This window comes from Erithacus rubecula, assembly GCF_903797595.1.
Source record: "Erithacus rubecula genome assembly, chromosome: 23".
NCBI lineage: Eukaryota > Metazoa > Chordata > Aves > Passeriformes > Muscicapidae > Erithacus > Erithacus rubecula.
Genome location: NC_136675.1, coordinates 4,884,322 through 4,911,923, shown reverse-complemented (window position 1 = coordinate 4,911,923; position 27,602 = coordinate 4,884,322). Strand labels below are relative to the sequence as shown.

Sequence of the window (27,602 nt, the reverse complement as noted above, 5' to 3'; positions counted from 1 at the left end):
ACGGGGGAGACATGGACTGGAGTCCTGCAGGGGACAAGGGGGTGTCACGGGGGGAGCCACGGGGAGACACCCACAGGGCGAGACCCCTGGGGAGAGTCACAGGGTGTCACCCACCGGGAGACACACAGGGACAGTCACAGGAGGAGCCCCAGGGGAGAATCCAGGGACGAGTCAGAGCCAGCAGCAGTCACAGGGGATATCTTGACAGGGAGAGCCACGGGGAGACGTCATGCGGGAGTCACGAGGAGTGTCACAGAGAGACACCCACGGGGATGTCACAGCGAGTGTCACGGTGGGAGACTCACGTGGGGAGTCACAGGGGGAGTCACGGGGAGAGATAGATCCACAGGGAGACGTCCACAGAAGGACGTCCATGGGGAGACAGGCAGAGACTCCACTGGAAGAGACCCATGGGGAGACCCGTGCGAGATCTCCATGGGGAGATCCACGAGGAGACCTGCAAAAACCCCTCTCCCACCCCACGGTCACCAATTTCCCAACCCACAGACACGCATTTCCCACCCCCCGGACACAAAAGGATGGGAGACAGGTGAAAGGCGAGCCCGGTGCCGGCCATGTCCCCGCAGGGAGGTGGCCGCTGGCCCGGAGTAACCAAAGTCATCTTTATTAATTGCGGCGGTTCGTTACAATAAAAAGGGAGCCACGTGTCACGGTCACTGCACGGCGCTGGCCGGGGCGGGGGCCAGGGGCCCTTCCCAGGCACATCCCAAAATTGGGGGTGCAGGGGGAGTGGGGAAGGGCTTCGGGTGGCTGAGTGGGTGGGTGCTGCCGTCACGGAGGTGTTTAGCACCGACGGACCCCCAGGAGCGAGGCGTTCCCCCCGCTGCCTCTGATCCCACCGCCCTGCCTGAGGGCCTGGGCGAGGTTTGGCCCCAGATTTCGGGAGCTCCCTGGCACCCACTGGCCCTGCCCTGGGGGGTGGCTGGTGATGCTGCGTGGGGCTGCTGGCGTGGCAGAGTGAGGGACTGGGGTGGGGTCTTCGCCCCTGTGCCACCAAAAGGGACACCGAGGGGGACAGGATGCTTGGATAACGGGGTTGAGGACAGGGATGAGGCAGATGCAGCCTCTTGCCCCTCCACACTGCTCTGCACCTGGAGGGGACTCTCCACCCTGATCCTGGCTCTGTGCACAGTGATGGGGGAGCTGGGAACAGCCACATCCCAGGGTGTCCTTTGGCCCTGAGAGACATCAGGTACGTGACAGCCCTATCCTGGGGTGTCCCATCCCGCAGGGCTCCGGGAGCTCAGGGGGAAGGGGTGACCCCCTGAGGGGGTCTCTAGCTCCACACTCAAGGGACAGCTGCCGGCCACGTCCACACTCCCATCCCACCCACTGGTGCCAAGCCCAGGTGTGGTCCTTGTCACTGCAGGTTGGGAACAGGCTCACTGGGGAAGCATCTCCCACCTGCAGCAAGGCACGGGGGGGACTATTGCCTGTCCCAGGCTAGTGCCACATTGCAGAGGTGCTCCTGGACTCCAGGCTGGCAGGAGGGAAGGACGGACAGATGAGGGATGGACTGAGGGGAAGGAGGGCTGAGCAGGAAGGGGAGAAGCGCGTGGCGATGCTCCGTGCGAGGGAAGCGGGGCGGCTCGCCGTGACCGGAGGCTTCTGCTGCTCTGGCCCGTCCCACCAGGCAGGACACAGCGCTGGTCACGTGTAGTTTCTGGTTTATTCCTTGGGTTATATTTATATATGTATATAAGGGAGGGAGCCCTGGGTCCCCACGGCACCTGAGCCGCAGGCGGGGAGAGCAGCGAGGGGACCCCTTTGTCCCCAGCACGTCCCAAAGCCTCGTGCCAGCTGGGCAGGGGCTGGGGGCCTGTCCCCGCCACACACCAGGGGATTGCACTGAGTACAGAGAGGCGGGGGGGCCTGCCTGCAGCCCCCTCCCCTCCAGCCCGGCGGCGCCGGCTGCTGAAGGTCACCTCTCTTTGGGTTGGGATGCAGGGGCGGGTGTGCAGAAGGGCTGGGGAGTGGGAAAGGGACAGAAAGCTGGGACACAGCCCCAGGGAGGGCAGAGGGAGGGAGAGCCCCGGACCCCAGGAGAGGCTGGCAGGGGCATGCGGGCGGCTGGGAGGGAGCAAGGGGACGGGGCAGAACCGGACTTTGCGGTCACCCGCCGTCGGATCCACGAAAAGGGCTAAGATAGAAAAGAGAGAAGCTGTGAGTGGGGCCAAGAGCTGCCCCAGGGTGTCCCCGCGGCCCCCCATCACAGTGAGCTACGGCCGCGCCGTCCAGTCCGGGTAGAAAAGCGGAGGCTGCGGTCACAGCCGGGTCTGCGCCTCGGGGATGTAGATCTCGATGCTGTCCGCGCTCTCGGTGGCCGAGCTCTGGCGGAAGGAGGCGGCTCGCTTGGCTGCCAGGAGTCGCTTGCGGGCCTCCTGCCGCTGCCGGTCCACCGAGTCCAGGGAGCGCTCCTTCACCGGGTGCACCTTGGAGCGCGGCGGCTTCTTTGGTATCGGGGGAGGCACCTTCTTCTCCTCCTGCGCACACAACAGGGGCTTCAGGCTGGGACCTCCCGGCAATGGGCCACCCAGCGGGCTCGCCACAGCCTCTGCTAAAGCCAAAGCTGTGCTGAGAGGCTCCACAGACCCTCCCACAGGCTGCAAGGCAGGGCTGCACGTCCCTTTATCCATCCCGCGCCAGGACCCTGCCCGGCCCTTTGCAGGCAGCTGGGATACATCACTGGGAGAACAGCTTTTCTCTAGCCTCATTTTTTCCCACCTCTATTTTTCAAAGGTTTGCTAAAAGCAGTCCTCATTGTGAGCCCAGCAGTGGCTTGGGTGCAGATGTGCTTGGGGATTCTAAGTGAGAGGTGACAGGTTCAAGTGCCAGTGGCAGAGCCCTGCCCTTACCTTGGGCTCCATGATCTTCCACCCATTGGCCTTGAGCTGCTGGAGCTCCCCAAACTTCATGCTGACATCCTCAATGGAGAGCTGCAGGAGGTCCCAGAAGCCAGCCAGGTCTTGGAAAGTGGGCACAGGGAATGCGTTGGGATCCTGTGGGGACAGAGGGACAGAGTGTCATCCTCGTTCATCGGTGGGACATTGGCTCTGCTGGCCATGGGGCCACCCCGACCCCCTGTGCTGGTGGCTCTGTGTCCAGCTCTCCTCCATGGTGGTCCATAGTGACTGGTTGAGAGTATGAGACCCTCCCCACCACAGCTGACCAGTGGCACAGCTGCCCACACTCACCATGTTCTGCTGGCAGAGGCGGTAGAACTGCTGCACCTTCTGGGACATGAGGAGCTGGGCACTGCCCACCGCGCTCCGGATCTTCTCCAGGACTGGGGGGAGAGCAGACAGTCACGAGCAGCTCAGAGCCCTCCAACACATCATGTTCTCTCTTTTATATCCCTCTAGCACCAGAGGTGTTTCTTGCCTTCACCTAACCTCTGTAGCCTTGACAGCAAAGATGCTCCAAGGTGGGAGCACTGCAGGATAATAACCGTGCCTCCCCAGCTCTGCAGGACCCCCAGCCTCCCCCTTTGCTGCCACACCCCATCCGACTCACTCTCCTCGGGCAGGTCATAGTCCTCCGCCTCCCTCTCCATCTGCTGGCACCAGCCCTCCATCTTCTCCACCTCCGCCTGCAGCAGTTTGATGAACCACTCCCCGTCGCGGTGGCACGGGGAGGCGCGGCCGGAGTCGGGGAGGCTGCGGGAGCCCCTCTCGATCCAGGCATCCCGCCGGGGCACCTCCACCGTGTCGTACTGCAGCTGGTAATCCTCGCGGTACGCCCACTGCCCCTGCGTGTGCACCGTCTTGTACACGGCGTACTGCCGGCCCGACTCGGGCTCCGAGGAGTGCCGCTGGAAGGGCCGCCCGAACTGCAGGGCTTTGTCCTCGGTGGCCACGGCCAAGCCGGTGAAGCCCTCGAGCTCCAGGTCTGCCTGCACGCCCGCTGTCACGCTGTTGGAGCGCTTGAAGCGCGCTCGCCTGCGGGGACAGGGAGAGCGTGGGGACCCTGGCGGCCAGCAGGGACTGTCCTGTCCCCGCGCCAGGTACCGCAGCGGCGGGGGCAGGGTGCGGGCTGCCCGCAGGTAGGATGGGGCTGGGGATGCCGGGGTGGATCCCGGAGCATTCAGGGCCACAGGGACAACCCTGAGCAGCTGCGATCTGCCAGTCCCTCATCTCCTCTGCTCTCAGCCTGTTTCCATGGCTACCAGCACTGGACCAAGGATGGAGAGCAGCGTGCACCAGGCTGCACGGGCACAATGCCGGAGCTCCCCTCCCGCGGGCCACGCAGGTTCTGGCACACCTGGCATTCCCATCCCAGCCAAAATGTCATAGTTAGCTGCAAAAATGCCCGAAGGTTCGTCTGCACCCAGCGTGGGCTCAAAGCTAAGGGCTGAGCCCAGCAGAGGAGACTCAGCACAGGGCAGGAATAGGGCAGCCCCTTCCTGGGGCAACAGCAAGGATAAAGGAAAGGCCAAATCCTGCCCCAGCTTAGGGCAGCTAGCCTGGGATGGGAATGGTGCTGAGCTCTGGGGTTTCAGCCAGAGGGGAGAGGGTGGGGTGGGGGTGGTGTGCAGAGCTCAGGAAGCCCCCGGGAACCCAATGCCTCAGTGCAGGAACTGTGGCAGGTCTCAACCCAGTCCTTTGTTGTACCTTTTGTCCTCCTCCACCTGCACCCCGATGGAGTGGAACTCCCTCTGGCTCCGGCTCTCCGTATCCGAGTCAGAGACGGCCTCAACCTGCCAAGGGGCAGAGGGACAGCGCTGGAGGGCAGCCCCAAAATGCAGTGTGGTAGCTCAGCATGGGCCCACACCACTCGAGGAGCTCACAGGGAGCTGCAGAGCCCACCTGGACGCCGATGGATGGACGCCACTTGCGCTGCCGAGCCAAGCTCCGCAGCTCCTCCCGGCCTGGGATGGCCTTGATGATGAGCGTGGAGGGCTTGGGAGCAGCACGGGGCTGGACCGGGGGCAGGTCGAGGGCCACGGCCGGCACCTTGGAGCTCTCCAGGCTCTCGGCCGAGTTGCAGCGCGCCGCTGCGTCTTTGGACCAGGCCGGGCTGCGGGCGACCTCGCTGGGCAGGTAGCTCTCGTGGGTGGACTCGGTGCTGCTCTGCGCCGTGACAGAGATGAGAGGTTTGGCTTTGGTTCCTGGAGGGATGGGAGGTGGAGCTTTTCTGTAACTGAAGGCTGTTGTGGGAGAGGCGCAGGATGAAAAGGCACGTGAAAACACAGACATTTGTTCATTTCCCGCCACGAACAGGGGCCCCGGGGAGTGCTGCCCATCTCCTCCCACAGCACGGGGACCATGGCCCCACAGGGTTTGCCCCTAAGCTGGGTTAGATACTGGCCAGAGTTCAGAGAGGCTGTTGGACCAGGTTTTGGGATTAGGGAACACCCCAAACCCACACTGGCTGCATTGCTGCAGCACCCAGCAAGGGGCAGAGATGGGGATGGGAGTGGAGGGAAGGAGGGGATGGCAAATGGGTGCTGGGGACACAGAGCAGCCCCCTGACTGTAACTGGGTGACGAGCAGGACGCTCACACCCCATCCTGGGCACTACAGAGGTTGAGGGCCAGGATAAGGGCAGCAGCAGCCCTTGGCAGGTGCCCAGGTGTGCAGGCAGGGAGATGTGGGGTTCCCTCACGCGGCCAAGCCCTCACCACCCCCCAGGACTCACAAGTGCTGGGCTTCAGGATGCTGCTGGTGATGGGTGGCCCAGGAGGGGCCGACATGGAGAAGAGTGAGAGACAGTCGTCGTCCTGGGAGCAGCCTGCCTGGATGGCCCGCAGGTAGCTGTGGCTCCGCATGCGGAAGCAGCCGGGCAGGTCCAGTGCCTCCACGGCCTGCGACTCCACCTCGCCGAAAACCGACTCGCAAACGGCCTCAAACTGGTGGTTGAGCTCGTCATTGATCTGGGGAGAGCGGTGGGTGAGGCTGAGCCAAGGCAAGGGATGCTCAGAGCAATGTCCAGCACATCCCTGCCCCAGGCTGTGAATCCTGTGCCACGGGACGTACCTGGCCGGTGGTGAAGGAGCGGCCGTAGCTCTGTCCCCGCGGGAGCATTCGCGGTGGCGTGCAGCAGCTGGGACAGTTACAGATATATGAATCAGAATAGTGCCTACTTGCAAACCTAATGAGAGACAGTGGGAATAGAAGGGATCGCACCAAAAGCAACACATTCCAGCAGAGCATTTGGAAACTCAGCCACAGCGATTCTCCCGCCAGCCACTGCTGCAGTCCCCACTCCTCGCTGCCCCCAAAACTGTCACCCACTGGGACTGGAGCACATCTCAGTCACCTCCCTTTGAACATGCCTCCTCTCCCCACAGTCTGCATGTGGCTGCAGCAGCAGATCCCCCCAGAAAGCCCAGCATAGCCATGTCCCCCCCCAGTGCCCTGGCGCAGAGCAGGGACAGGGCTCGGTGCTGCTGCACTGGAGAGTGCAGCTGTGAGCAGGGACAGTGCTGTGAGTGGCGACAATGCCATGAGCAGGGACATGCCACTTGTCCTCCCAGGGAGCCCTGGCCCGTGGCCCCGCTGCTGCCTGCAGTGCTGGGACGGGGCTGGGAGGCAGCAGCCCTTACTTGGTCCTGGCCTGGTCGGCGCTGGAGGAGCGGCGGTAGCTGTCCCGCCGCGTGGCCGCCCTGGGCAGCACTTTGGAGCTGATGTCCGAGTCGGCGCTGTCCTCGTCGCCCATGGCCTTGATGTAGCTGCCGCTGCGCATCCGCCGGCACGGGATCTCCCCGTCCTTGCCCGCCGGGTACCCGCTCCACTCGTCCTGCGGCACCTGGAGCGGGAGGCAAGCGTGGCAGGGTGCGGTGGCCAGGGTCGCACAGGTGGGATGCAGAGCCAAGCCGCTTGCCAGCCCAAGTCCAGCCCAAACTCAGCACGTGTGCCCAGCTCCCCTGTCCTCCCCATGCATCCCAGAGCTTCAGGGATAGACCCTGGGGGCTCTGACCCCTTTGCAAAGTCCCAAAATCCAGGAGAGCTGATCCCTCCTAACAGCCACAGCTCCCCATTCCCACAGTGTGAGGCGGTGCAGCAGCTCCCACCTCACGGCCCCCCTGGCAGGAGCGTCTGGGCCAAATCCCACCCATGGCAGCACAGCACCCGCCTGACGTATCGGGCACCAGTCCCACGTGCTGCTGACGCCAGCACCACGGGGTCCTTATAGGGCAGGGGGATGGTGTTCCCTGGGGCCCATGGCCAGGGCGGTGGGGCCAGCACCCTGCCCCGATGGCCCCGCTGCTGGTGGAGATGGGGCCCAGCCACCCCCACCCCCAGCCAGCACGGCATTGCTGCTCCCTGTCTCCTTCCCCCAGGACAGGGAGAGAAGAGTTAATTAGCTTTTAATTGGAAGGGGGGTGACCTAGAAGGGAGCTCAGTGATGAGACAGGCAGTGGCACCCAGCCAGGCACACAGGCAGGATAAAAGCAGTGAGAAGGGAGCAAGCACAGGGCTGCTAGTGGCCCTCAGCTGACAGAGCTGGTCTGACCCCCAAATCCAGCACAGGGCAGGAGGCAGCAGATGAGCTTTGAGGGGACAGCAGGGACTGGCACAGGACCAGGGAATGAGGCACAGGCGCTGGGGACACGGAGCAGAGCTGGAGCATCCCCACAGGCTGCTGGATGGAAGGTTGCAGCCCTGGCTCACCCCACAGCAGTCAGCCCCAGTTCCCTCACCCTGCCCAGCCCCTCACCTGCAGGTACTGGTACGCCCTGTCTTTGGCCTTTGCTTCCTGAAGCATCAAGGTCTTCTCGGTGCCGCCGGCGCTGGGATAGGCTTCACGGGCCTGGCTGACGGTCATGGTGTGCCAGGCGCTCCTCTTGAGCGTCTGGCCGTCCAGAGACATGGACATGCCGGCACAGGCCAGGCATTTTCCTTCCCCGCCGCCCTTTAGACTCTTCAAGGTCAAGTCTCTGAAGGCACTTTCGGGAGCGTCCACGCAGTACTGGGTGCCCTGGTCGGTGGCGTGCCGGCCGGACACCATGTAGCTGCTGTCGCTGTCCAGGTTGTCGTCGGAGCTCCACCAGCCCAACATCTTGGACCGGTGCCGGGAGTCCACCTTACGGTCCTTGCTCTTGCTGCGCTTGCCGTGGCGGGACTGGTGGTGGTGGTGGTGATGGTGGTGGTGGTGGTGGTGGTGGTAGCCGTCCCCGCGGCCGTCCATCTTGGCACCGTTGTAGTCCCGCTTGGCCGGCGCCTCCAGGGAGTGGGACTTGGCAAAGAGCTTCTGGACGGAGTGGACGAGGTGGCGGATGCGGCTGGGGCTCTCGCTGCGGGGCTCGGCGCCGCCGGCCCGGGGGTACTGCAGCGTGTGGAAGCCGTCGTGGTGCAGCGGCAGCTGCTTCTCGAACTGGTCCAGCAGCGTGGGGGGCAGGCGGTTGATCTTGCTGGCGGGGTGGGCGGTCGCCATGCACTCGTCGCAGGAGTCGTAGGGCTGCTGCGCGTGATGCATCCTCGGGAAGGTGCTGCTGGCGCTGGCGGAGTGCGGCTCGCTCAGGGGCCCGCCCGGGCACTCGCTGGCCGCGCCGGGGCTCCGCGCCGGGCAGTGGGGATGCTCCAGGGAACACGGCTCGCTGGGGCTGGGCAGGTACGGCGGCCGGCCCCCTGGGCCGTGCGGGATGCAGTCGGCAGGGTGCTCGCAATCCTCTGGGATGCAGCGGCAGCGGTGGCCGGAGGAGGGCTGTGTCTGGCTACGCTCCCCATGGTAGCCCTTCATCATTTCAGCACCCGCCCCATAGCCTCGGCATCTTGCAGGGATGCCCCTGCGGGCTCATCTGTGGGGACAGGGACAGGCACAGTGTTAAGATCCCCTCTGCACCCCCACCACCAACAGAATATTGGGACTACCTCACATAAACCAGCTGAGAAGGCTGGGAAGTTTCTAGGGCAAGATGATTCAGCCTTGGGTGAGGCCCTGTGAAGCACCAGAATCCTGGCTTTCCATGTGGTGACAGAAGCACAGTGCCTGGACCAGGCAACCGGGGTTACCCCCAGCTCAGATGCTCAGAGAGGGCAGTGGGAAGGAGAAGGTGCTGCCAGCAGCAATGCAGGCAGCAGGGCCTGCAGACGGTGAGGGAGGACACACTGCCACCAGCAGATCCTTGTTTTCTTCTCCAACACCAAATATTATGAAGTGTTTCTCCATCAGAAAGCAGCTCTGGCTGAGTTTTTCAGCCGTTGCAATTCACAGCGCCACTAATGAGCTGCCGCGGGGCGAGGGGGGGCTCACTCTGATGTCTCCATCCAGCCCCACACAGACCCACGATCCAGGGCTCTCCTGCCCTGCAAGCCCTCTGGATGAGGAGCCAGGAGCAGAGGTGACTGTGCTGTGTGAGGGGCAGGAGGACGGACGGTGTTGAGCCAGACTGAGCCTTTGTCAGCAGACAGAGCCGCCTGTACCCATGGAAGTTTGGGTGCCTTACAGCCCCTCAAAGGCTCTGCCTTTGGTGTGACTGTAAATGAGGAAATTACTTATTCTCCAGAGTATCTCAGCTAATTAACAGGCATCGTTAACGCTCTCGTTGTCGTATTTGTGCAGGGTGCTGCAGGCAGCACATCTCCCAGACTGGCTGCAGGGAAAGGTGACCGTGGGACGTTTCCTGTGGCACATGGGGATTCGACCACAGAGATGGAAACGAGGGAGGGCCAGGGCTGTGTGGGAGGGGGTTGTGCCCCTGAGCAGCACTGGAGGAGAGAGCAACTGGAGGTACCCAAGGGATGTAGGGGCAGGCAGGGATGGTGTTTTGGCTCTGAGCAGCAGACAGGGCCCTGGGAACAGATCTGCCCTAAGCCACCACCACCTTCCTTCCCAGCTTTGAGGTTGAATGGCTCCATCCTGCGCCGCTCCCCATCCTCAGATCCCGCTCCTGCTCTAACAAAGCTCCCTGATTGCTGAACGGAAGGCGCAGCTGGTACAGAAGACGCTTCTCCCCCTCCCCAGAGAGTTGCTGCGAGGAGCAGGAGCAGCAGTGTGTGTTGAGCTGCCTCCCTGCCCTGGGACCGAGCAGCAGGATGGAAGGACGGACAGCCAGACAGGCTCCCAGCCCAGCTCTGCCTCTGCGGGCTGAGCTATCATCTCCTGCTCGGGGCGGGAAGCTCTCGGCTGATCCAAATATTGCTGCCGCGGCGGCAAGAAAGAGTCAAAATATCTGCGGAGCCCGTCAGCACGAGCCCGCCGGGCTTTTGTGCGCCGCAGGTGCAGGAATTCAACAAAGCCGGAACCGCGGGCGAGGCAGCGCCGCAGCTCCCCCGCACCCGCGGAGCGCCGGCAGCGGGTGGGGACGTGTGGTGGTGGAGGATCCGTGTCCCAGCTCGCCAAGGCGACACAGGAGTCTGCACCCTGCCCAGGGACCAGCCTGGATCCCTAAGGGCGTCCTCGGGATGGAGAAGGGTTGGGAGGGAGCCTGTGGGGCTCAGCACAGGCAGCGCAGCTCAGGGTCTCCCTGCTCATGTGCCAAAAGGAATGGCCAAGTGATGGGAGAGGCCACTGAGACCACTCCTCTCCCTGTCCCAGTGGGCAGGCTGGCACATGGGACTGGGGCAGCGAGCCAGAGCGTGGCTCATGGGCAGATGGCCGAGAGCTGGAGCTGAGTCTCTCCAAAGGCCAATCCACTGAGCAGCCCTTGGGATGGAGGGATTTGTGCCACCAAAGCACAGATTTAAGTCAGGGGGAAAAACTCAGCCCAGCTGAATTTTGTGCCATTTAACACCAGGGTAATTACCACCAGTGGGAACCTACCGCCCACACAATTATGTGCTAGGATAAACTGGAAGAGCATAATTACCATTACAAATAACTCACTCCTTGCCTTTATTGCATCCAGTGCCTGGAGAAACTCCCACCAGTGGCTCCCCACCACCACCTCTCTCTGATGTCTCTCCCCACGGTGAGGGTCAGCATAGGGAGGAGAGGGGCTTGTAGCTCCTGGTGCTCCAGGCCATCCTGAAATTCCTGCCTGATTTCCCATAGGAGCACTTGGCAGAGGCAGTTCCACTTCCCAGCAGCTGCCCCATGAGATCCCTGCCTTGGAGGCAGCGCCGTGCCAAAACCCAGGGCTACAGGGATTCAGGACAGACCCACCAGGAGCCTGAGCTTCCCTGGGACCCCATAGCAGCCAGGATCCTCCCATCTTTACTCCAGCTCCAGGAACACCAGTGGGGAAGTGAGAGGACATCAAAACCCCACCACAACGTCTGGATCTTGCAAACTACCCTGACACACAGGGCAGGACTGGGTTTTTGAACACTTCCAGGTCTAACCCCAAGAGCTGGGGGTGATGGCCCTGCACTCAGGGGGTCCTGTCCTTCTCCAGCCCAGTGGAGCCTGCTGGTGGCACTCACCGCCCAGCGCTCAGGGGGATGCTGTCCTCATGGTCCCGCCAGCAGCAGCTCCTCCACGCTGGGAATCCCTGGGGCAGAAGGCTCTGCGGGAGGAACAGGAGTGGGATGAAGCCAGAGCAAGGGTGTTCCTCCCCAAAACCAGCCTGAGCCACCTCCCTGTGTATTTTTCATCAGCCCAGCCTTCCATCGTCCCCTGAGGCCACGCTACACCAGCACAGCAATGGGGACAGCTCCTCACAGCCACGGCCACGTGTTTCACCCAGTTTAGCCCCAAAACCATCCCCAGTCCCATCCTGTTATGCAATTCCCTGCCAGCGGGTGCCAGAGCCAGCCCAGCGGCCACCTCGCCATCGACTTTCATTTGCTCCTGATCCGGCCACTTGCTCCACAAAGCCTCCTCCTGCCACCCCAGCTTTCCAGCATCACCAAAGGGACTTTTTTCCTGCTTCCAGCTCTGCAAATTAATGCGAGGTTCTGCTGGTTTGGGTCCTGCTGGGGACCTTTATGGCTTGGGATGAAAGCGGGAGAGAACAAACACGCAGCGTGAGCGCCCGAGCTGGAGCCGGGGAAAAAAATAAAATAAAGTGTTTTTCCCACTTAGGGGCTGAACAAATTTGATCTACGGTCGTCGGAAGAAAATAAATATGGAATACCGCCAGGTCGTTTCCACCATGCTTTTAATCTATTTACTCTTTCCCAGCTCATTGTAAGCGAGAAGGATTGTGGAAAGCAAACATTTTATTTTATTACTAATTGCTCTGTTATTTTATGAGGTTGAATTAGTAAAATTTACTCAGCCTGGAGGAAAGAAAAGAAGGGCTTAGTAAGAGATCACCTAATTTAGCACAGAAAGGGGAAAGGGAAAGGGGAAATGTGAAGAAAGGGAAAGGGAGTAAGAAAGGAAAGAGGGGGAAAGAGAGGAAAAGGAAAGGGAAAAGGAGGAAGGGGGAAAAGGGAAAGAGGAAAACAGTGTGAGCAGGTTGCAAAGATCACAGAAAACACACTGGTTGCAATCAGGAAATCAAAACCAATTACTGTTAATAAAAGAGAACAGAGCAGCTGCAGGCAGGCACTGCCTGCAGAGGGCTGTGAGGGGCAGGATCCAACCAGGCACCGCTGGAAAAAAGGGATGAAGCAAGATTTTTAAAAAGTCATGAAAGATGAACACAAGCTGAGGAATTGCAAACGTGAGTGGATCAGAAGGTGTTTATTGAGGCTGCTGAGAAGGCCACAGAAGCCAGCACAGCTGGCTGGGACCCCAGCAGGGCTGAGGGGCTCTGACACCCCAACAAATCTGGGGGATCCTGACATCCCAACATGTCTGGGGGGCTCTGTCACTCCGAGGCTGGGGGCATCTCCCCTGGCTCAGCCCTGCCCTGACTCATCCCTTCTCCCTGAGCACAGCCACTTTCCAGCACCAACCCCAAATCCACAGTGCCCCAGGGCTCCAGCCCGGTGCAGCCGCCCCGCTCCCCACGCCAGGAGGCTGAGGACAGGCCGTTCAACGGGCTGGGCACGTTATTAAGCACATGATTAATTTTGGCACCAGCCCCAGCTGCCTGACAGCTCCTTCTCCAGGGCTGGAAGAGCGAGCGCGAGAGGTGCTGCCTCTGCTGATGCAGCGGTTGGTGGGATGAAAAATCCTGCAATGCAGCACTGCTTCTTAATGAGCCATTTGTCTTTGACTCTTCTTCACTCATTACCACGCCGGGAGAGGGATGGGAGTTGCCCCACGTCCCCATCTGAGCAATTACTCCTGGAGCAGAGCGAGGAAATACGGCCACGACGCGCCCGGCTGCCAGGGATCCCTGCACGGCCGCCAGCGCCGGGACTCCCGCCACAGCACCACTGACTCCGGCTGCTGCCACCACGGGGGAACAGGAACCCCCTCCCTGCACAGCACACACCCCAGCCCCAGACCTGATCATCTGGGGGCAAGAGCCATGCTTCTGTGCTGGGTGTGCAAAGGAGATGGAGCTCCATCCCAAACCAGACCTTGGTGGAAGAGCCACATCTTCAAAAGATCTTTAGGATGGGGAACACCGATAAGCAGCCAGATCCCAAGAAGCTGGCTGAGAAGGACAGAGGGGGCACAGGGAATGTGCTGTGGCAGCATCCCTGTGTAGGTGCAGGCAGAGGAAGGGCTGGCAGGGATGAGAAGTCAGGAGCCCCATGGCACAGGCACCTCCAGCCCCCTCGGCCCCACAGCAATGCTCATCCTGCCCACAGGAGCCAGGACACGGCACGTGGGGCACGGGCTGCCAGAGGAGCACAGCCAAGTGAGTTGGGAAACCACCATGGAGGGACCCTCAGGGCAGGCAGGGCTCCAGGGACCCCAGCCCGTGCCAGCTGGCACAAGGACTGTGGGCACTGAGCCGTATGGATGAGCACCCATCAGCGGTGATGCCCACGGACAGCTCCCTTCCCATGGACACGCTCGACATCTGCCTGTGCTGCCCGGGGCCAGAGGCAGCCAGAACACTCCTGCCGTGCCTGCCAGGGCTTGGTGGGAAAAGGGGACATGCAGGTGACACTGGGGATGGAGTGACCACAGCCTGATGTCCACCTGCAGTGAAGGGAAGGGACAAGCAAGGACTGTGCTGCTCTCACCCTGGGGGCTCTGCCCACATTCCCGTGGGCATTTGCTCCAGCCATCAGCAGTGTCCCAGATGGGTGGGGGGCTCCAGCATCCCCCAGCAGCTAGATCTGCCTGTGCCAGAGGGGCTGGGGGCCATGGCAGCCCCCTCAGGCCCTGCAGCTGTGCCAGGGGCTGGTAGCAGTGCTGGGTGAACCCCATTTTCCCATCACCCCCATTTTCCTCTCCCACCCACATGGTGCCACCAGCTAGGCCATGCTGCCGAGGTTTAAGGAGCCACTTACTCCCCAGCCATGCTGTGTAATGACTTAAGCCAGGGATCACTCCAAAGCCTCTTTGGTGAGCTCGGGGCAGCACAGCCTTAGCACTGAGGGTGGCAGCAGTGACAGCTCTGGCCATCTCCTGTCCATTCCCTCCAAACCCCTGGGCAGGCTGACCCTTCCTCCCCCAGCTTCAGTCCCACCGAGTCCCCAGCAGGCTGGCACTGCCACCCCTGCTCTGCTCCTGCCAGGCTGAGCCAGGGCTCTCACCTGTGACCAGCACTGCTCCTCATCCTACTTTCCCTGGCACGCGGCACTCTCTGCTCCAACCCCAAATAAAACCAACCCCAACCGGTTCCCTCCACAGCACCATCCCCTCCCAAGGGGCCGCAGGGGCTGGAGTTTCCAGGAACAGGAGAGTGCAGAGCCCTTGTCCCTGTGCCAGCAGGGATGCTCCGGGCCATCACGTCCCATTCCCAGGCTGCATCCCCTGGGGCCAGGGCTGGGATGAGCACACGAGCCTGAGGCACGGCACAGCCCAGCTCGCCAGCAGAGGACCCAAACTGCCGCTTTAATGGATGGGCTTAATTTGCAAAGCTGATGAAAACCTAAATATTTAAATACATAATTCTGCACAATGCTCTTAGCGCGGGGATAGAGCAAGGGGAGGGGGGGCATGGCTGATGAGTGAGGACAGTGTAAGTGTGGGGGATGCTCTGGTGGAACCACCTGGATCACCTGGGCCAAGAGCACCTCCATCACAATTTTGGGACCATGCACACCCTTGTCCCTAAAGCCAGCAGCACCCACAGAATGGTGCCATGGGTCACTCTGCTGTTGGCACTGGAGACCTGCTTCTCCACCAGAAGCATCCCAGAGAGAAATGTGGGGAAAAAGGAGCGTGGTCCAAGCCAGGAAGCTGTGAAGGGCAGAGGGACGAGCCCCCATGGAGATTACACCACTGATATTCCTGCTACAACAGCTTAGAGATGAAAGAGATTTGCAGGATTTACCAGCAATACAAATTGAATATTTAATTTTAGATGCAGGGGAGGAGCGGGGGCTCATCCCAGGGGTGCACAGAGGTGTGCAGATGGTGGGCTCAAAGAGGTGTTTCCAGCTCTTGGGGGAAAACTGGTGTAGGGCCATCCCCACGAGCCAGAGGGGCTGGGCATTGTCACAGCAGTGGGACTGGGCATCCTCTGCCCAACCTGCCCCTCATCCCACCAGCTGCTCACTGGCTGCCAAGTGCACAGCACAGCCTCTGCCAGCACGTGGGATCTCCTGTGGGATCATCCTTGGGGGAACCACGTGTGTGGGCCCAGCACCAGGGATGCTCTGGGGGTGCTCAGGAGGGGTCCTGGCCCCACATGCTGTCCCTAGACCAGCCCTGAGCCAAAGTGTGGCTGCTGTGCTGTGCTCCCCTCTCCCTGACTAGGATGTACCTGGGTGAGGATGTCTCTGGATGAGGCTGTTTGCCACCCAGGGCATGGACTTTGCTGGGAATGGGGCTGGAGGCAGCAGGGAGGGACACTGATCCCAGTATCCTGTGGGATGGGGTGGAGAAAGCCCCAAGGGGACCCAGGCACTTTCTACAACATCAGAGCAGGGACAGAGGACAGGCAGCAACAGCCCCCTGCCAGCTGTGAGAACGGGGCTGCTGGCTGGCCCCAAGCCCAGCACGGGGTCCCCGAGGTGCCACCGTGCCAGGTGCCCATCCTGGCTCACCACTCCACGGCTGGTGAGCGGTGCTGGCGCGGGTGCCACTGCAGGGCAGGCTGGGGGAGGATGGCAGAAGATGAATGAGGGAGTCGGGAGGCTAATGGCATTGTCTGGAAAGTAGGTCGTGTGCTGAGCAAAAAGATATTTATATCAAAGCTCGTTCCCCCGCAGAAGCTCCTGAGTCGGGTACAGGCAGCACCACGAGCCCATGGCCGCTGCTCCACACCCCCGTGACACCCGTGACACCCTCATGGCACTGCACACCCCCACGGCACCCCCTGCCCCACCCCACGCCCAGCCCTGTCACCCTGGGCACCCCTCAGGGGTGGGAGTGCCAGAGGTGAAGTAATCCTGCTGGAATGGAAGCCATGGCAGCTTTGTCTTTTGCTGGCCTGGCTGCAGGCACTGGGCACTGAATGGCTCCGGGTTATTTTTGTTTTAATGCAGCCTTTGCCAAGGTGTGATACTGCCCTGGACACTCCCCAAATGGGCACAGTCAGCCCAGGATGGCCACGGCGGGTCCTGCCCAGCCCAGGCTCAGCCCAGCTGCACCATCCTGGCCTCTCCCAGCACCCAGCTCTGCCCATGCTCCTCACACCCTGCATCACCCCTGACCTGAGCCTGGGCCAGGTCTCAGCCTTGTTGCAAAGCTCAGTCACCTCCTTTCCCACTGGGAGGAGACCCGTGCTCCAGGATCCCTCCCTCACACCTCCAGCCATCCCAGAAAAGACAAGAAATCATCCCAGAGAGCCCAGATGTGTTCTTGCCCCCTCTGGCCAGCTGCCCCAGCTGTGGACAGGACAGCAAGCAGCCATGGGGCCATCCAGCCCTGCTCTCCTGTGCCCATCCCCATCCCACACCTGGCAGCCTGTGATCCAGCACGGGAGCAGGTTCATTTCCCGTAATAGCTGTGTCGGCTGAATTTACAGCCTTGCTCCGAGTTATTAATAATAATGGCCTCACTCTTAAGTAGGGCTTTTCATCTGCCTCAGAGCCCTTTCCAGAGGACGTCTGCAGCATTATCACCATTTTATTCTCATTTCAGTGGGCACAAGAGTGAGATGGAGAAGGGGCAGCTGATCTGTGGTGTGGGACACACGGTCCTGCAGGGAGCCTGGCCACAGGGATGCCAAGGGATGCTGCCACATGCAAGGGCTGCCTGCCGGGATGCAGGCACAGCACTGAGGCTCCTGCCAGCCGTGCCGTGGTGATTTACACCGGCAGCGAGCCCGGGCCCTGCCGCACGGATAAATCCACTCCAGGCAGCAATAAACCAGCGTCACCACATCGGGAATCCGCAGCACTCCCACCGCCCTGAGGAATCCAGGGGCAACGCACGTGTGCCGATAAATCCCGGACTCGTCTCAGCAGGGAGGTCCCTGGGGTGGAAATCCCCGCTGGAGCCGCGGCTGGAGGGGTGGGTGCAGCCGGGCTGTCATGGGAAATGGCAGCAAGGGAGACCCTGGGGATGGATCCAGCACATGGAACTCGCAGCGGCCACGTGGGAGCGGGGACATCCCCGAAACGCCCCCCGCGTGTCCCCCCGCGATGCCCACCCACCCCGGGTGTCTCCCCGCCGTGCGCCGCAGCGGGGCTCGATGGGCAGATTTATCCCCCTGTAAGAGAGCTTTGATCTGAAGTTATTTTTTGTTTACTAGCAACAAGGTATTGTAAATACATCCTTGCTGATAATTATAGAGTCTGGGTGCACACCTTAATCTCCATAAAATATCAGATGCTACAATTTGCCTGATTTAATGAGATTGGAGGCTGATAAGCCGCTGAGGTAAGCTGTAAACTTGGGGGGGAGGAGGGAAATGATTGCAAATGTGCTAAACCGCCTTCGTCCTCCTCCTCCTCCTGCCGCTGCCACGTGCCCAGCCCGGGAGCGTGTGGCCAGCCCCGTAGCCCCCTGCCCAGCTCCCAGGGTGTGCCCGGGCTGTGCCGCAGCAGCTTCACGCAGGGATGGACATTTAGGGCAAACAGAGCTTTTTATACAATTTACCTCATTAAAACTCCAAGAGATGAGCGTGGCACCGGGCTGTGGCCGGGGGGCTCTGCCTCGGCACACTCTGCTCCCCGTGGCCCCCGTGCTTTGCCAGGGGGGAGGCAGCACAGCCCCGGTGCCAGGCCGGGTCCATGTGCCAGCCAAGGTGCAAGGACAGGGTCCCCAGGGGCATGGGGGCACGGCTGGGCAGGTCAGGATGCCCAGATGTGTCCATGTGGGTCCAGGCGTGCCCAGGTATGTCCAGGCATGCCCAGCCCTGCCTGGCACCACCAGCCATGCCAAGGGCAAGCTGGGCTGAGGGGTTTGTGCCACAGGGGACTGCACACCCAAGGCCACCAAGGCACGTGTACAGCCATGCCCTCTCCGTGCCTCTCCACAGATTCGGGCGCCTGTGCAGTCCCAGGTGCCCGGGGTGGGGGTCCCCTCCCGCAGGGATGGGGGGGCCCTGCCTGGAAAGCAGGATGCTCCTCCTGGTAACGAGCAGCCCCGTTTCCACAGCAACCTTAAAGGCCCACAGGTGCCTCCTCACCAGCGGACTGGCTGTGGCATTTCTGGAGGACACCCAGCCCATCCTCCTGCCCAGTACCCCAGTCCCCCAGCCAGCAGCCCCCAGGCCACCTCCCCCAGGTGGCACTTGGGGTTACCCACAGCCCCCTCCCAGCACTGAGATTCCCAAAAGGTGCAGACCCCCCTCACCAAGAGAGATGGGACCCCCCCAAACCACCCCTGTGCCCACCCCGACATCATGAGGAGCTGGTGGTGACCTACAAATGTCAGGCTGACAGGTTAATTACTTTCCCTCTTCCCCAAGCCGTTATCAGATGGAATCAGGCGTCACCTGAGACTGTTAATTGGGCTAATTATTCCAGTTTCAGATTTTAAATAATTAGTTACTGTTGACTCCATCTTGACTTCCGCGATTTTCTAAAAAAAGGTCAGATGGTTCCTGGATCCCAAAAGCCAAGAGATGGGGTGAGGGGCTGCAGCAGAGGCCAGGAACACCAAGACCCCTGGGCTGGCTGGGCACACTGGGGACAGTGTGGCTGCCACCAGTGACTTGTGCTCACACTGGAGCTGGCAGGAGAGGGATATCCTCTGCCTCAATGGCAACGGAGGGAAAGGTAGCACCTTCCTCCCTCCCTACCCCAGCATGGTGACAGCTGCCCCAGCCTGAGCTCCCTGCCCAGGCTGAGCCACAGGAACCCCCTCGCAGAGCCCAGGTCCCCCTGGGCACCTCATCCCTCCTGGTTTGGCTCCCCAGGGCTGAAATCTCAATCCAGGTTTTTCAGCTGTTTCCCTGTGGACACTGGGCTGTGAGCACACGGGCAGCACCTGCCCTGCAAAGGGTGATGGTGGCCAAAGCAATATCTGGTGCCCACGGGCTCCCTGCAGGGACACCTGTCACTGCCCAGGGCATTGCACAGAGGGACACGTTGGGCAGAGGGACAAGTGGAACCAGCTCATCCCCAGGCTCATTCCCTCAGGAGCACCACGCTTTCTCCCAGCCTCATCCCCGCTATTAATAGCCTTCACTAGCCTCCTCGGGAGCCATTTGCATATTTGATTGCAACTCCGGGGCGGGGCAGGGCCCTTCAATCAGCCGCTCCCGCAGTCTCATTTGCATGGGTTGACATTTTGTTCTGGGAGCAGTGACACCGGCACTGCGGTTGGGGACACGGTTCTGGGGGGCCGAGGTGAGCACAGTGTCACCAACCAGCAGCGCTGCCCCAGACACTTCACATCAGCCAACCTGTGCCAGCACCGAGCAGGGCCGGCAGCCCCTCCCTGGCTGTCCCAAACCCGTCAGGCAGTGATGGAGCCTTGGTGGCCCGTGTCCCCACGTGCCCTGCCCTGCCCGCTCTCCAGCCCGACTCACAACACCCCGTCCCTGTCCGACCTGCCCGGCGGGACGATCAGAAGAGCCCGGTGGAGGGAAGGCTGTGCCCAGCCCGGCGGGCAGGGCGTGGGGTGGCAAGCACACAGCTCTGCTGGTTTCCCGTCCCATCAGCCCTGTCTGGAGCTGCCGCACATCAAAGGTCAGGGGCAGGGCGGGACGTCCCCAGGCAAGCGGGGGGACTCCGAGCCCCGGCGCTCCCGTGGGGACCCCCAGGGGGAGCGAGGGTCGGGTTAGGGTTCGTTGGCCGGTTCGTTCTGCGGTTCGGACCCGCAGCGTGGGGCCGGGCAAAGGCGGAGGGGGATCAGCACCGCGGACAGCGCTCGCCTCCAGCCACCATGGCCAGCGCCACCACCGCCACCGGGGCCACCACCATGGCCAGCACTGTCACTGTGACCACCACTGCCATTGCCGTGGCACCACCGCCACCATGGCCACCACTACAAAGTCCCACCACGATAAACTCCCACCACTGCCACCACTGCCACCACGGCCACCATTACCACCAGTGTCACCACACCGCCCAACATGTGCCACAGCCATGCCCCGCCACCAGCCCTGTCACAGCCCCAGGCCAGGGATGTGCCAGACAGGGCAGGAGGAGCTGGGCAGCTCCAGGGCCCCGGGCAGACACAGCCCGGAGCTGAGTTCCAGGACGCCCTCGCTTCCCCCCGGCTCTTGGCATCACTTGGCAGGGAAAAACAAGCCAGGTGAGGCGTGGGATCAAGCCTCAGGATGACAGGGATCTGGAGAGGGCTCTGCTGCTTCCCTCCCTGCTGCCTCAGTTTCCCCTCCAAGAAAACACACCAGAGATACAGGTTCGTGTCACGGAGAGGCAGGGCGGTGGGGGAAACCATGGAGAGGTACGGAGGGACCCAACTGCCACTGTGACTGTGCCAAGGAGCGAACTGAAGACAGGCAGGGCTCGAAGCACAGATGTCGGCACCGGCTGTGCCTCTCCCCGGCAGCGGGGCCGTCTGGCAGGCAGAGCTGGGGCTCCCCGGCTCCATCCACGGACCGACACACAGACACACAGACACACAGAGGGGACCCTGCACACACGGAGGCGCAGCCCTGCCCTGCTCCCCACACCCCCAGTGAACAGTCCCTGCTCAGCACACCTCCTCCCCCAATGCTCACGGCTCCCAGCCCCCAGCCCCAGCACACACTCCCCTGCAGCACACACAGCCCCCAGCCCCAGCACACACCCCCCTGCAGCACACACAGCCCCCAGCCCTGGTGCACCCCCGCAGCACGCACAGCTCCCGGCCCAGCGCACACAGCCCCCAGCCCAGCTCCGCAGGGAACGGGAGCTGGGATCTCCCCATCCCGGTCGGGTGAGTTCCCGGCTGTGCCGAGGCTCATCTGAGCGAGGGTTGCCCGGGAGCCACAAGCTGCACATCGAGGCGAGAACGTGGCTGCCAGGAAGGAGGACTCGGCCGTGAAAGGGTTACGGCTGTGGGTCTCCGCTCTTTTCGGGCCGGGGGGGCTCGCTGGACTGGCACAGCTGGGCACAAAGCAGGGATCTCCCAGAACCGGAGCTCTGAGAGGCACGGAGCCTCCTGCACGCAGCCAGGCCCTCTCCCCTCCCACCCACCACCCCACTCACCGCCGCCGCTGCTAAGCCATGAAGTTGCCGGCCTGGGCTCGGCAGGAGTCGGAGGATGGCAGCGGCACAGCGGCTGGATTCCCTCTGATCCTGCAAATTCCCTGCGGGCTGCCCATGCCGCGGCCAGGCCGCGCAGCGAGGCCGGAGGCGTCCCCGGGGTCACGGCCACCCACGGCAGCGCAGCGGCGGCGGCCACGCTCCGGGTGCCGACACCGGCACCGGCACCGTGCAGCCGGAGAGAGGCGAGAGGCGGTGGCGGAGCCGTCGCCCCCGCGCGCTGGGGACACACCCACGCGCGCTCCCCGGCGCGCTCGGCCACCCCCGCGCACCGACACGCACCCCCGGGAAAGGGCTGCCCACGCCCGCAGCGCCGCACGCCCACGCACCGCCCCGCACGGGCAGGCGGACACGCAGCCACACTGATGGACGGACGGACACCCGGCCCCGCACGGCCAGACGGACACACGGCCCCGCACGGCCAGACGGACACACAGCCCCTCACACTGATGAACAGACAGACACCCGGCCCCGCACGGCCAGACGGACACACAGCCCCGCACGGCCAGACGGACACACGGCCCCGCACGGCCAGATGGACACACAGCCCCTCACACTGATGAACAGACAGACACACGGCCCCGCACGGCCAGACGGACACCCGGCCCTGCAAGGCCAGATGGACATGCAGCCCTGCACACTGATGGATGGACAGACACCTGGCCCTGCTCACACACTGGATCAGCATCACTGTACCTGGACGACTCCATGGCCACGTGCACCTGGCTGCTCCCACTCACAGTCTCACGCGCCCCACACCCACACACTCCTCTGCACCCCACAGGCACCTGAGTGCAGTCCTTGCCTCCAACCAGCTCCCCACACACACTGTATGGGAGCCATGTGGTTCCCCTACCATGGGGCTGTCCCCACCCAGAGAGGGCCCAGGGGATCCTGAGGCAGATGGGTGTCATGACACAAAACATCAAACCTGAGGCCATCCCTCAGCTCAGCTGCACAGATGGCACAGACCTGGGGTGCATCAAATCACCATGGGGTCTCACCCCAACACCACGTCTGGGGACACCAACCACAGCAGGGACAGCCACTTCCAAGGCTTACAGTGTTTCCCCAGTACCAACGAGCTCACCCTACCCAAAGAAGTGCCTCAGCACCTGCTGTGCCACCACAGTGCCTGCATCCCTTTGGGAAGATGAGAGATTCCCCAAGAATGGGAAATCAGCAGGTACTGTAACAATGGAACTCCATACCTTCAGCTTTTGTAGTCCGCTCACTCCAACACAGCACCCCCACATGCCCAGAGACAGGCTGCTCTCCCCCTTACCTCTGCCCACCAAAAACTTCAGCTAATTCCCAGCCCAAGCAGCTCCTGATCCTCCTGCAGGAGAAGGCCAGGCAGACAACGAGGGCCCATCACTGCCCAGAGCTGCCGATTTAGGGCCAACCAGACTCCTGGTGAAACACCGAGCGCTGGCAACCACGCTGCAAACATCTGCTCTTCCAACAGCATCGTGATTCACAGGCTATTAATTGGGGCATGGCAGCGCTGGGAACTGTTTGCATCCCCTGGCTTTGCTCAGAGCCACAACTCGCTGCTGACAAGGTCTAGAGGCCGGAGGCAGAGCCAAACCTGGCAAGGCACTGGCTGCAGTGGAGCTGCACCGGGAGCAGCCGTGGGGCACAGTGCCCAGCTCCCACACCAGCTGCACGGACACGCGGGAGCGATGCAGAATGGACCCCAGGAAAGCAGCAGCACTGTGCCCAGTGCTTGGCAGGAGCAGCCAGAGCCACAGTGCCCATCAGAGCCAGCTGGCAGCGGGCAGGCTGCCTCGCTGACAGGGTGGGTTGGCGGGTGCTGGGGGTGCTCTTCAAGTTGCTGTCACCAAACATCAGCGTGTTTCCATAGTGTGTCCCAGCTGCCGAGCCACTCGCTCCCAGGGGTGCTGAGGGGACACACAGGGCAGACCCTGCTCAGGCAGCACCAAACAAAGGCTGTGGGGAGCCTCCAACGACAGCCAAGAGGAATCTGAATTCAGAAGCTGATTAGAAACCATGTCATGACTTCCTCCTGCTCCAGCATTTTGGGGAGGAGTGAGCTGGGGGGCGACGTGGAAAATCTAATTAAGATTGAGGGCAGGTTGCAGAGGCACTGACACAGGCACTGCAGGAGCACAGCTGCCTGTGGGAGGGGGACACCGGGTGCTGCAGCACCCCTGGCCCCACAGAAATGAGGAAGGTACAAATTAATTCTCCTTAATCCAATGGGCACTTGCTCTGTTGCCATGTGCTGCAGCAGCTGACAGAGAGCAGCCCAGCCTCCCCACAGCTCAGCTTTTGGACCCGTGGTGGCCAGACCCTCTCTGTCCCCCTGCCAGTGACACTTTACAGCTCTGGGAATGAGCTGCTAAGCAGGACAAGGGCGAGCAGAAGGAGCTCAATCCTGCCTGGTTTGCAGGAGGTGAGTGCTGAGCTGTCTGCCCTGTCCATGGCTCTCCAGGTGTCCCCCCCGTGCTGCTGCTTGTAGAAAGGACCAGGCATCACAGGGCCATTGAGATGGCCGCAATCTGAAAGCCACCTTGTCAGAGCAGGCTTTACACCTGATTCTTGGGGATAGCAAAGCCCAGAGGCCAGGCTCAAGGGGCACTACACAGGGTCTGCAGCACCAGGCACCTCTCCACATCCCTCTCCCCTTGCCCTCCGCAGACCTGCCATGCCCTGTGCCACTTGTACCACAGGAATGTCCTCCCTGCTGCAAGGAGCTGCCACCCCACACCGGGGTGTCCCTGGGGACAGGTCCAGCTGCAGCCCCCGGCCCCCGCCCGCCCCGTGAGTCCCCTGCTGCTGGCACGTCTCTCCTGCTATTCTTAGCTCTCCTGCGCTGCTCTCCCAGCAATGGCACCGTATTTTACTATTATTGCTGGCTGCCAACGTCTTGAAGCAGGCAGCCAGGATCGTGATGGGGCTTCCACACCCCTGGTGACCTGTCATTCGGTTCCTTGCTGGGCTCTGGTCTTCAACAGGCTATTTCAGGAAATCCAATTTGATGGCCAGAAGGAGCACAAGCCACACATTCAGCCCCTGCGCTGGATCCAGGCTCCTCCTGTTTCTGCTCAGATCCAGATTTTAGCTTTGTCCATGTTGGCAATAAGGGCCAAGAGTCACCTTTGGCTCCAGATCCAAATTTCTGGCTGGGTGGGATCCAGGGTTTCGGCTCAGCTTGTTGGAGAGATGCGAGCGTCTGCAAAACCTGGATCTGGAGCCCCAGCCCCCACCGCAGCAGCACCACCTGGGCACGAGACCCCAGCTCAGGGCCTGATCCTACCCTGAGGGTGGGCAGAGCTGGGGAGACCCACACCAGCACAGCCCCCAGCCACCCACACAGAGTCTGTGCCCCACAGGTGCTGGCAGGGCTCTGCCTCTGAGCTACTGATGGGGAGGCTGAAGGAAGGGCCCCTCCAAGCACCCCCCAGCCTGGGCTTCCAACACCCTCCACTCCTCCCGTGTCTTGCCCCAGCTGCTGGGAGCCAGGCCCAGCAGGAGGACTGAGAAGGCTGGGGGCTGCTCCTCCATGCCCACGTGGCACAAGCCTTGGCACTCAGGAGGGAGATTTGGGCACCGAGCTCAGCACCATCTCACCCAGGCTTGAAGGGGGGACACCACGGTTTTGTCACCCCCTTCCCCAGAGCAGGGATGCCTGGAGCTGGTCCTGGTGACCTGGCTCAGTGGGGTAACAACATCCAGAGCAGCCCCAAGATTGGCTCACACCAACGTCTTCCCACATCAAAGCTCCCACCACCCCAACAGCCAAAAGGGCCCCCTCCAGGCTCGGATGTTCCATGGTCACTTTGATGGCTATTTTTGCATTCCCAGCCCTGCCAGCACTGTAATAATGCTTGAAAGGGCTGACATGCTCCTTCCAGCCATGCCCATCTCCCTGTGGCCTTCCCCCTGCCCCATCTCTGCTCAGAGAAGAGTCTTCAAGGGCTGGGAGCCATGAATGCTTTTGGGGGGGTCAGTGGGAGCACAAGGATGAGAAACCTAGAAAGACCAAAAAATTGCATCCATCTCCTAACAGAGAATCTGCACTGCTGACTGGATCCTGCTCCAATTTACACTAAGGAAGGCTGCCTGCTCCCAGCCTGGATCCTCACAGGGATAACCAGCACACACCAACCGGGCTCTGTCCCCCCTTCCTGGCCAGGGGACAGGCAGGGATCGGCTGTGGACCCCACGAGGGAGGTGACAAGCAGGGCTGGATGTCACAGGATGGACAGAGACCAGCGGTCCCAGCGCCAACTTGCTCTGCAGGTTTGGCACAGCACGGAGGGACCAGACCGATTCCTCCAAGAAAACCCAAAGGTCTGGGGGAAGGAAGGCAGCAGGAGGAAGGAGCACCCAGACAGGGGTCCCCGAAGCTCTGCTTGCCTCCCAGGCTGGGTTGGACCATGGAGCTTGGACCACGGTGATGGGCACGGCTCGGCTGGCTCCCCACGCCAGCTCCCGGCACCCGGCCGGGCATGGTCCTCACTGCCAGCGCAGCCCCCCCCGGCAGGATGGGGAGGGGGAGCCCACCGGACTGGGGAGGGGTCCTGGGCCTGCCCCGAGATCTCCGCAGCAGGAGAAAGCAGGATGGCTGGCGTCGCCATCCAGGAAAGGCTGGAGGGGCTGCGGGCTGTGCCTCCCTCCCCAGTGCCTCGGGCAGCAGGAGATGGGGATGCCGCTGGCACCCCTTCTCCCCCACCCACCGGGGAACCCTGGCGGAGCTGAGCACCACGGTACCGGTGAGACGCCCCCGGCCATCCCCCGGCTCCCTCCTCCACCATCCCCCCCAGCACACCCCGCTCGGAGCTGGATGGGTCCGCAGGTGACACGTCCCGTTCCCGCGGGGCCGGTTCCGCACGGCTCCGGTGCTCTGTTGGTGAGAGCCCCCCTCCTCACCGAGCACCGCGGACCCCCGGGACCGCTTCCCCCCCACCCCAGGCTGAGCACCGCGGCCATCGGGGACCGTCCCCCACTCTGCGCTGGGCACCGCGGTACCCCCGGCACCGGGGCCGCCCCCGCCGCTCTTACCCCGCTCCCGCCTCCTACATCCTCCGGCGGCTCCCGGGCGGTTCCCCGACGGCCCGGCGCGGCCGCCCCCGGCCCGGCTGCTCCCGGCCCGGCTCGGTTGGGCTCGGCTGGTCCCGGCTCGGCCCGGGCCGGCGCCCCGCGCGTGGGAGCGCGGCGGGCGGCAGCATGCGAGTGGCGGCGGCCCCGCAGTGCAGCGCGGGCGGGCGCGGAGCGGCGGGAGCGGAGCGGGGCCGCCGCGGCGCCGCCAAGACACGGCGGTGGATTTTCCCCGGGAGCCAGAGCGGGCGGCGGCGGCGCAAATGGCTCCGGTGCGGCTCTGCCGCCGCCTCCCGGCGCCCCGGGACCCCCGGAGCGGGAGGGAGAGCGGGGGCGGCCGCACGTGGGGCCGGGGAGATGCTGCAGGCGCGGGATCTGCCGGGATGAGTGGTACCCACCCGTGGGGATCCCCTGAGGCACCCTGCGGGGCTGGACTGGCATCGAGACAAGGGGTACCCACCCGTGGGCATCCCCCTGGATCACCCAGGGAGCCGAGGGCACTTTGGGACTGTCACCCACACCTGTCCGGGGGGACACTGCCTGCCAGGGAGGGGGCAGAGTGCAGGGACAGGGTACTGAGACAGCAGCGGGGTGTCGGGATAGTCCCTGAATAGCCCTGGGGTGCCAGGACAGCCCCAAAGTGCCAGGATAGCCTTGGGATGTCAGGATAGCCCTGGGGGGCCAGGATAGCTTTGGGGTGCCAGAACAGCCTTGGGATGCCAGAATAGCCCTGGGGTGTCAGGATAGCCCTGGGGTGTCAGGATAGCCCTGGGGTGCCAGGATAGCCCTGGGCAGGGAGTGGCCCCACAGGCCCAGCCTTCCCCCAGCAGACCCAGGGCCACCCGCTGCCTCCTGCCCGCTGAGCCACTCACACCACACCCTGTAATTTGATAATAATTATAATAATAATAATTACAGCGTGCGCGGGCTGGAAGTGCAGGAACAATAACCTGGGTAACGCCCTGCAGGGTGGCAGGAGCAGTGTGGGGGCACATGCCCCATCCTGGTGCTAAGCTGAGCCCAGAACAGCCCACCAGGCCCTGCCCAATGTGTGGGGGGGTC

The 27,602-nt window shown here is 62.6% G+C and overlaps 1 protein-coding gene across 1 annotated transcript; it reads right to left on the bottom strand.

The window, feature by feature from the left end:
• On the bottom strand, nt 1-26,776 carry DLGAP3 (DLG associated protein 3). The gene is made up of 12 exons (XM_079325457.1): nt 26,505-26,776; nt 11,328-11,410; nt 7,681-8,761; nt 6,566-6,768; nt 5,997-6,063; nt 5,659-5,893; nt 4,827-5,167; nt 4,632-4,717; nt 3,535-3,959; nt 3,216-3,307; nt 2,877-3,020; nt 1-2,504 (listed from the first exon to the last, which is right to left on the bottom strand). Exons 3-12 carry the CDS (start codon nt 8,704-8,706, stop codon nt 2,286-2,288), a joined length of 2,838 nt encoding a protein of 945 aa, XP_079181583.1. The 5' UTR covers nt 8,707-8,761; nt 11,328-11,410; nt 26,505-26,776; the 3' UTR covers nt 1-2,285.
• Between the last annotated feature and the right edge of the window lie 826 nt (nt 26,777-27,602).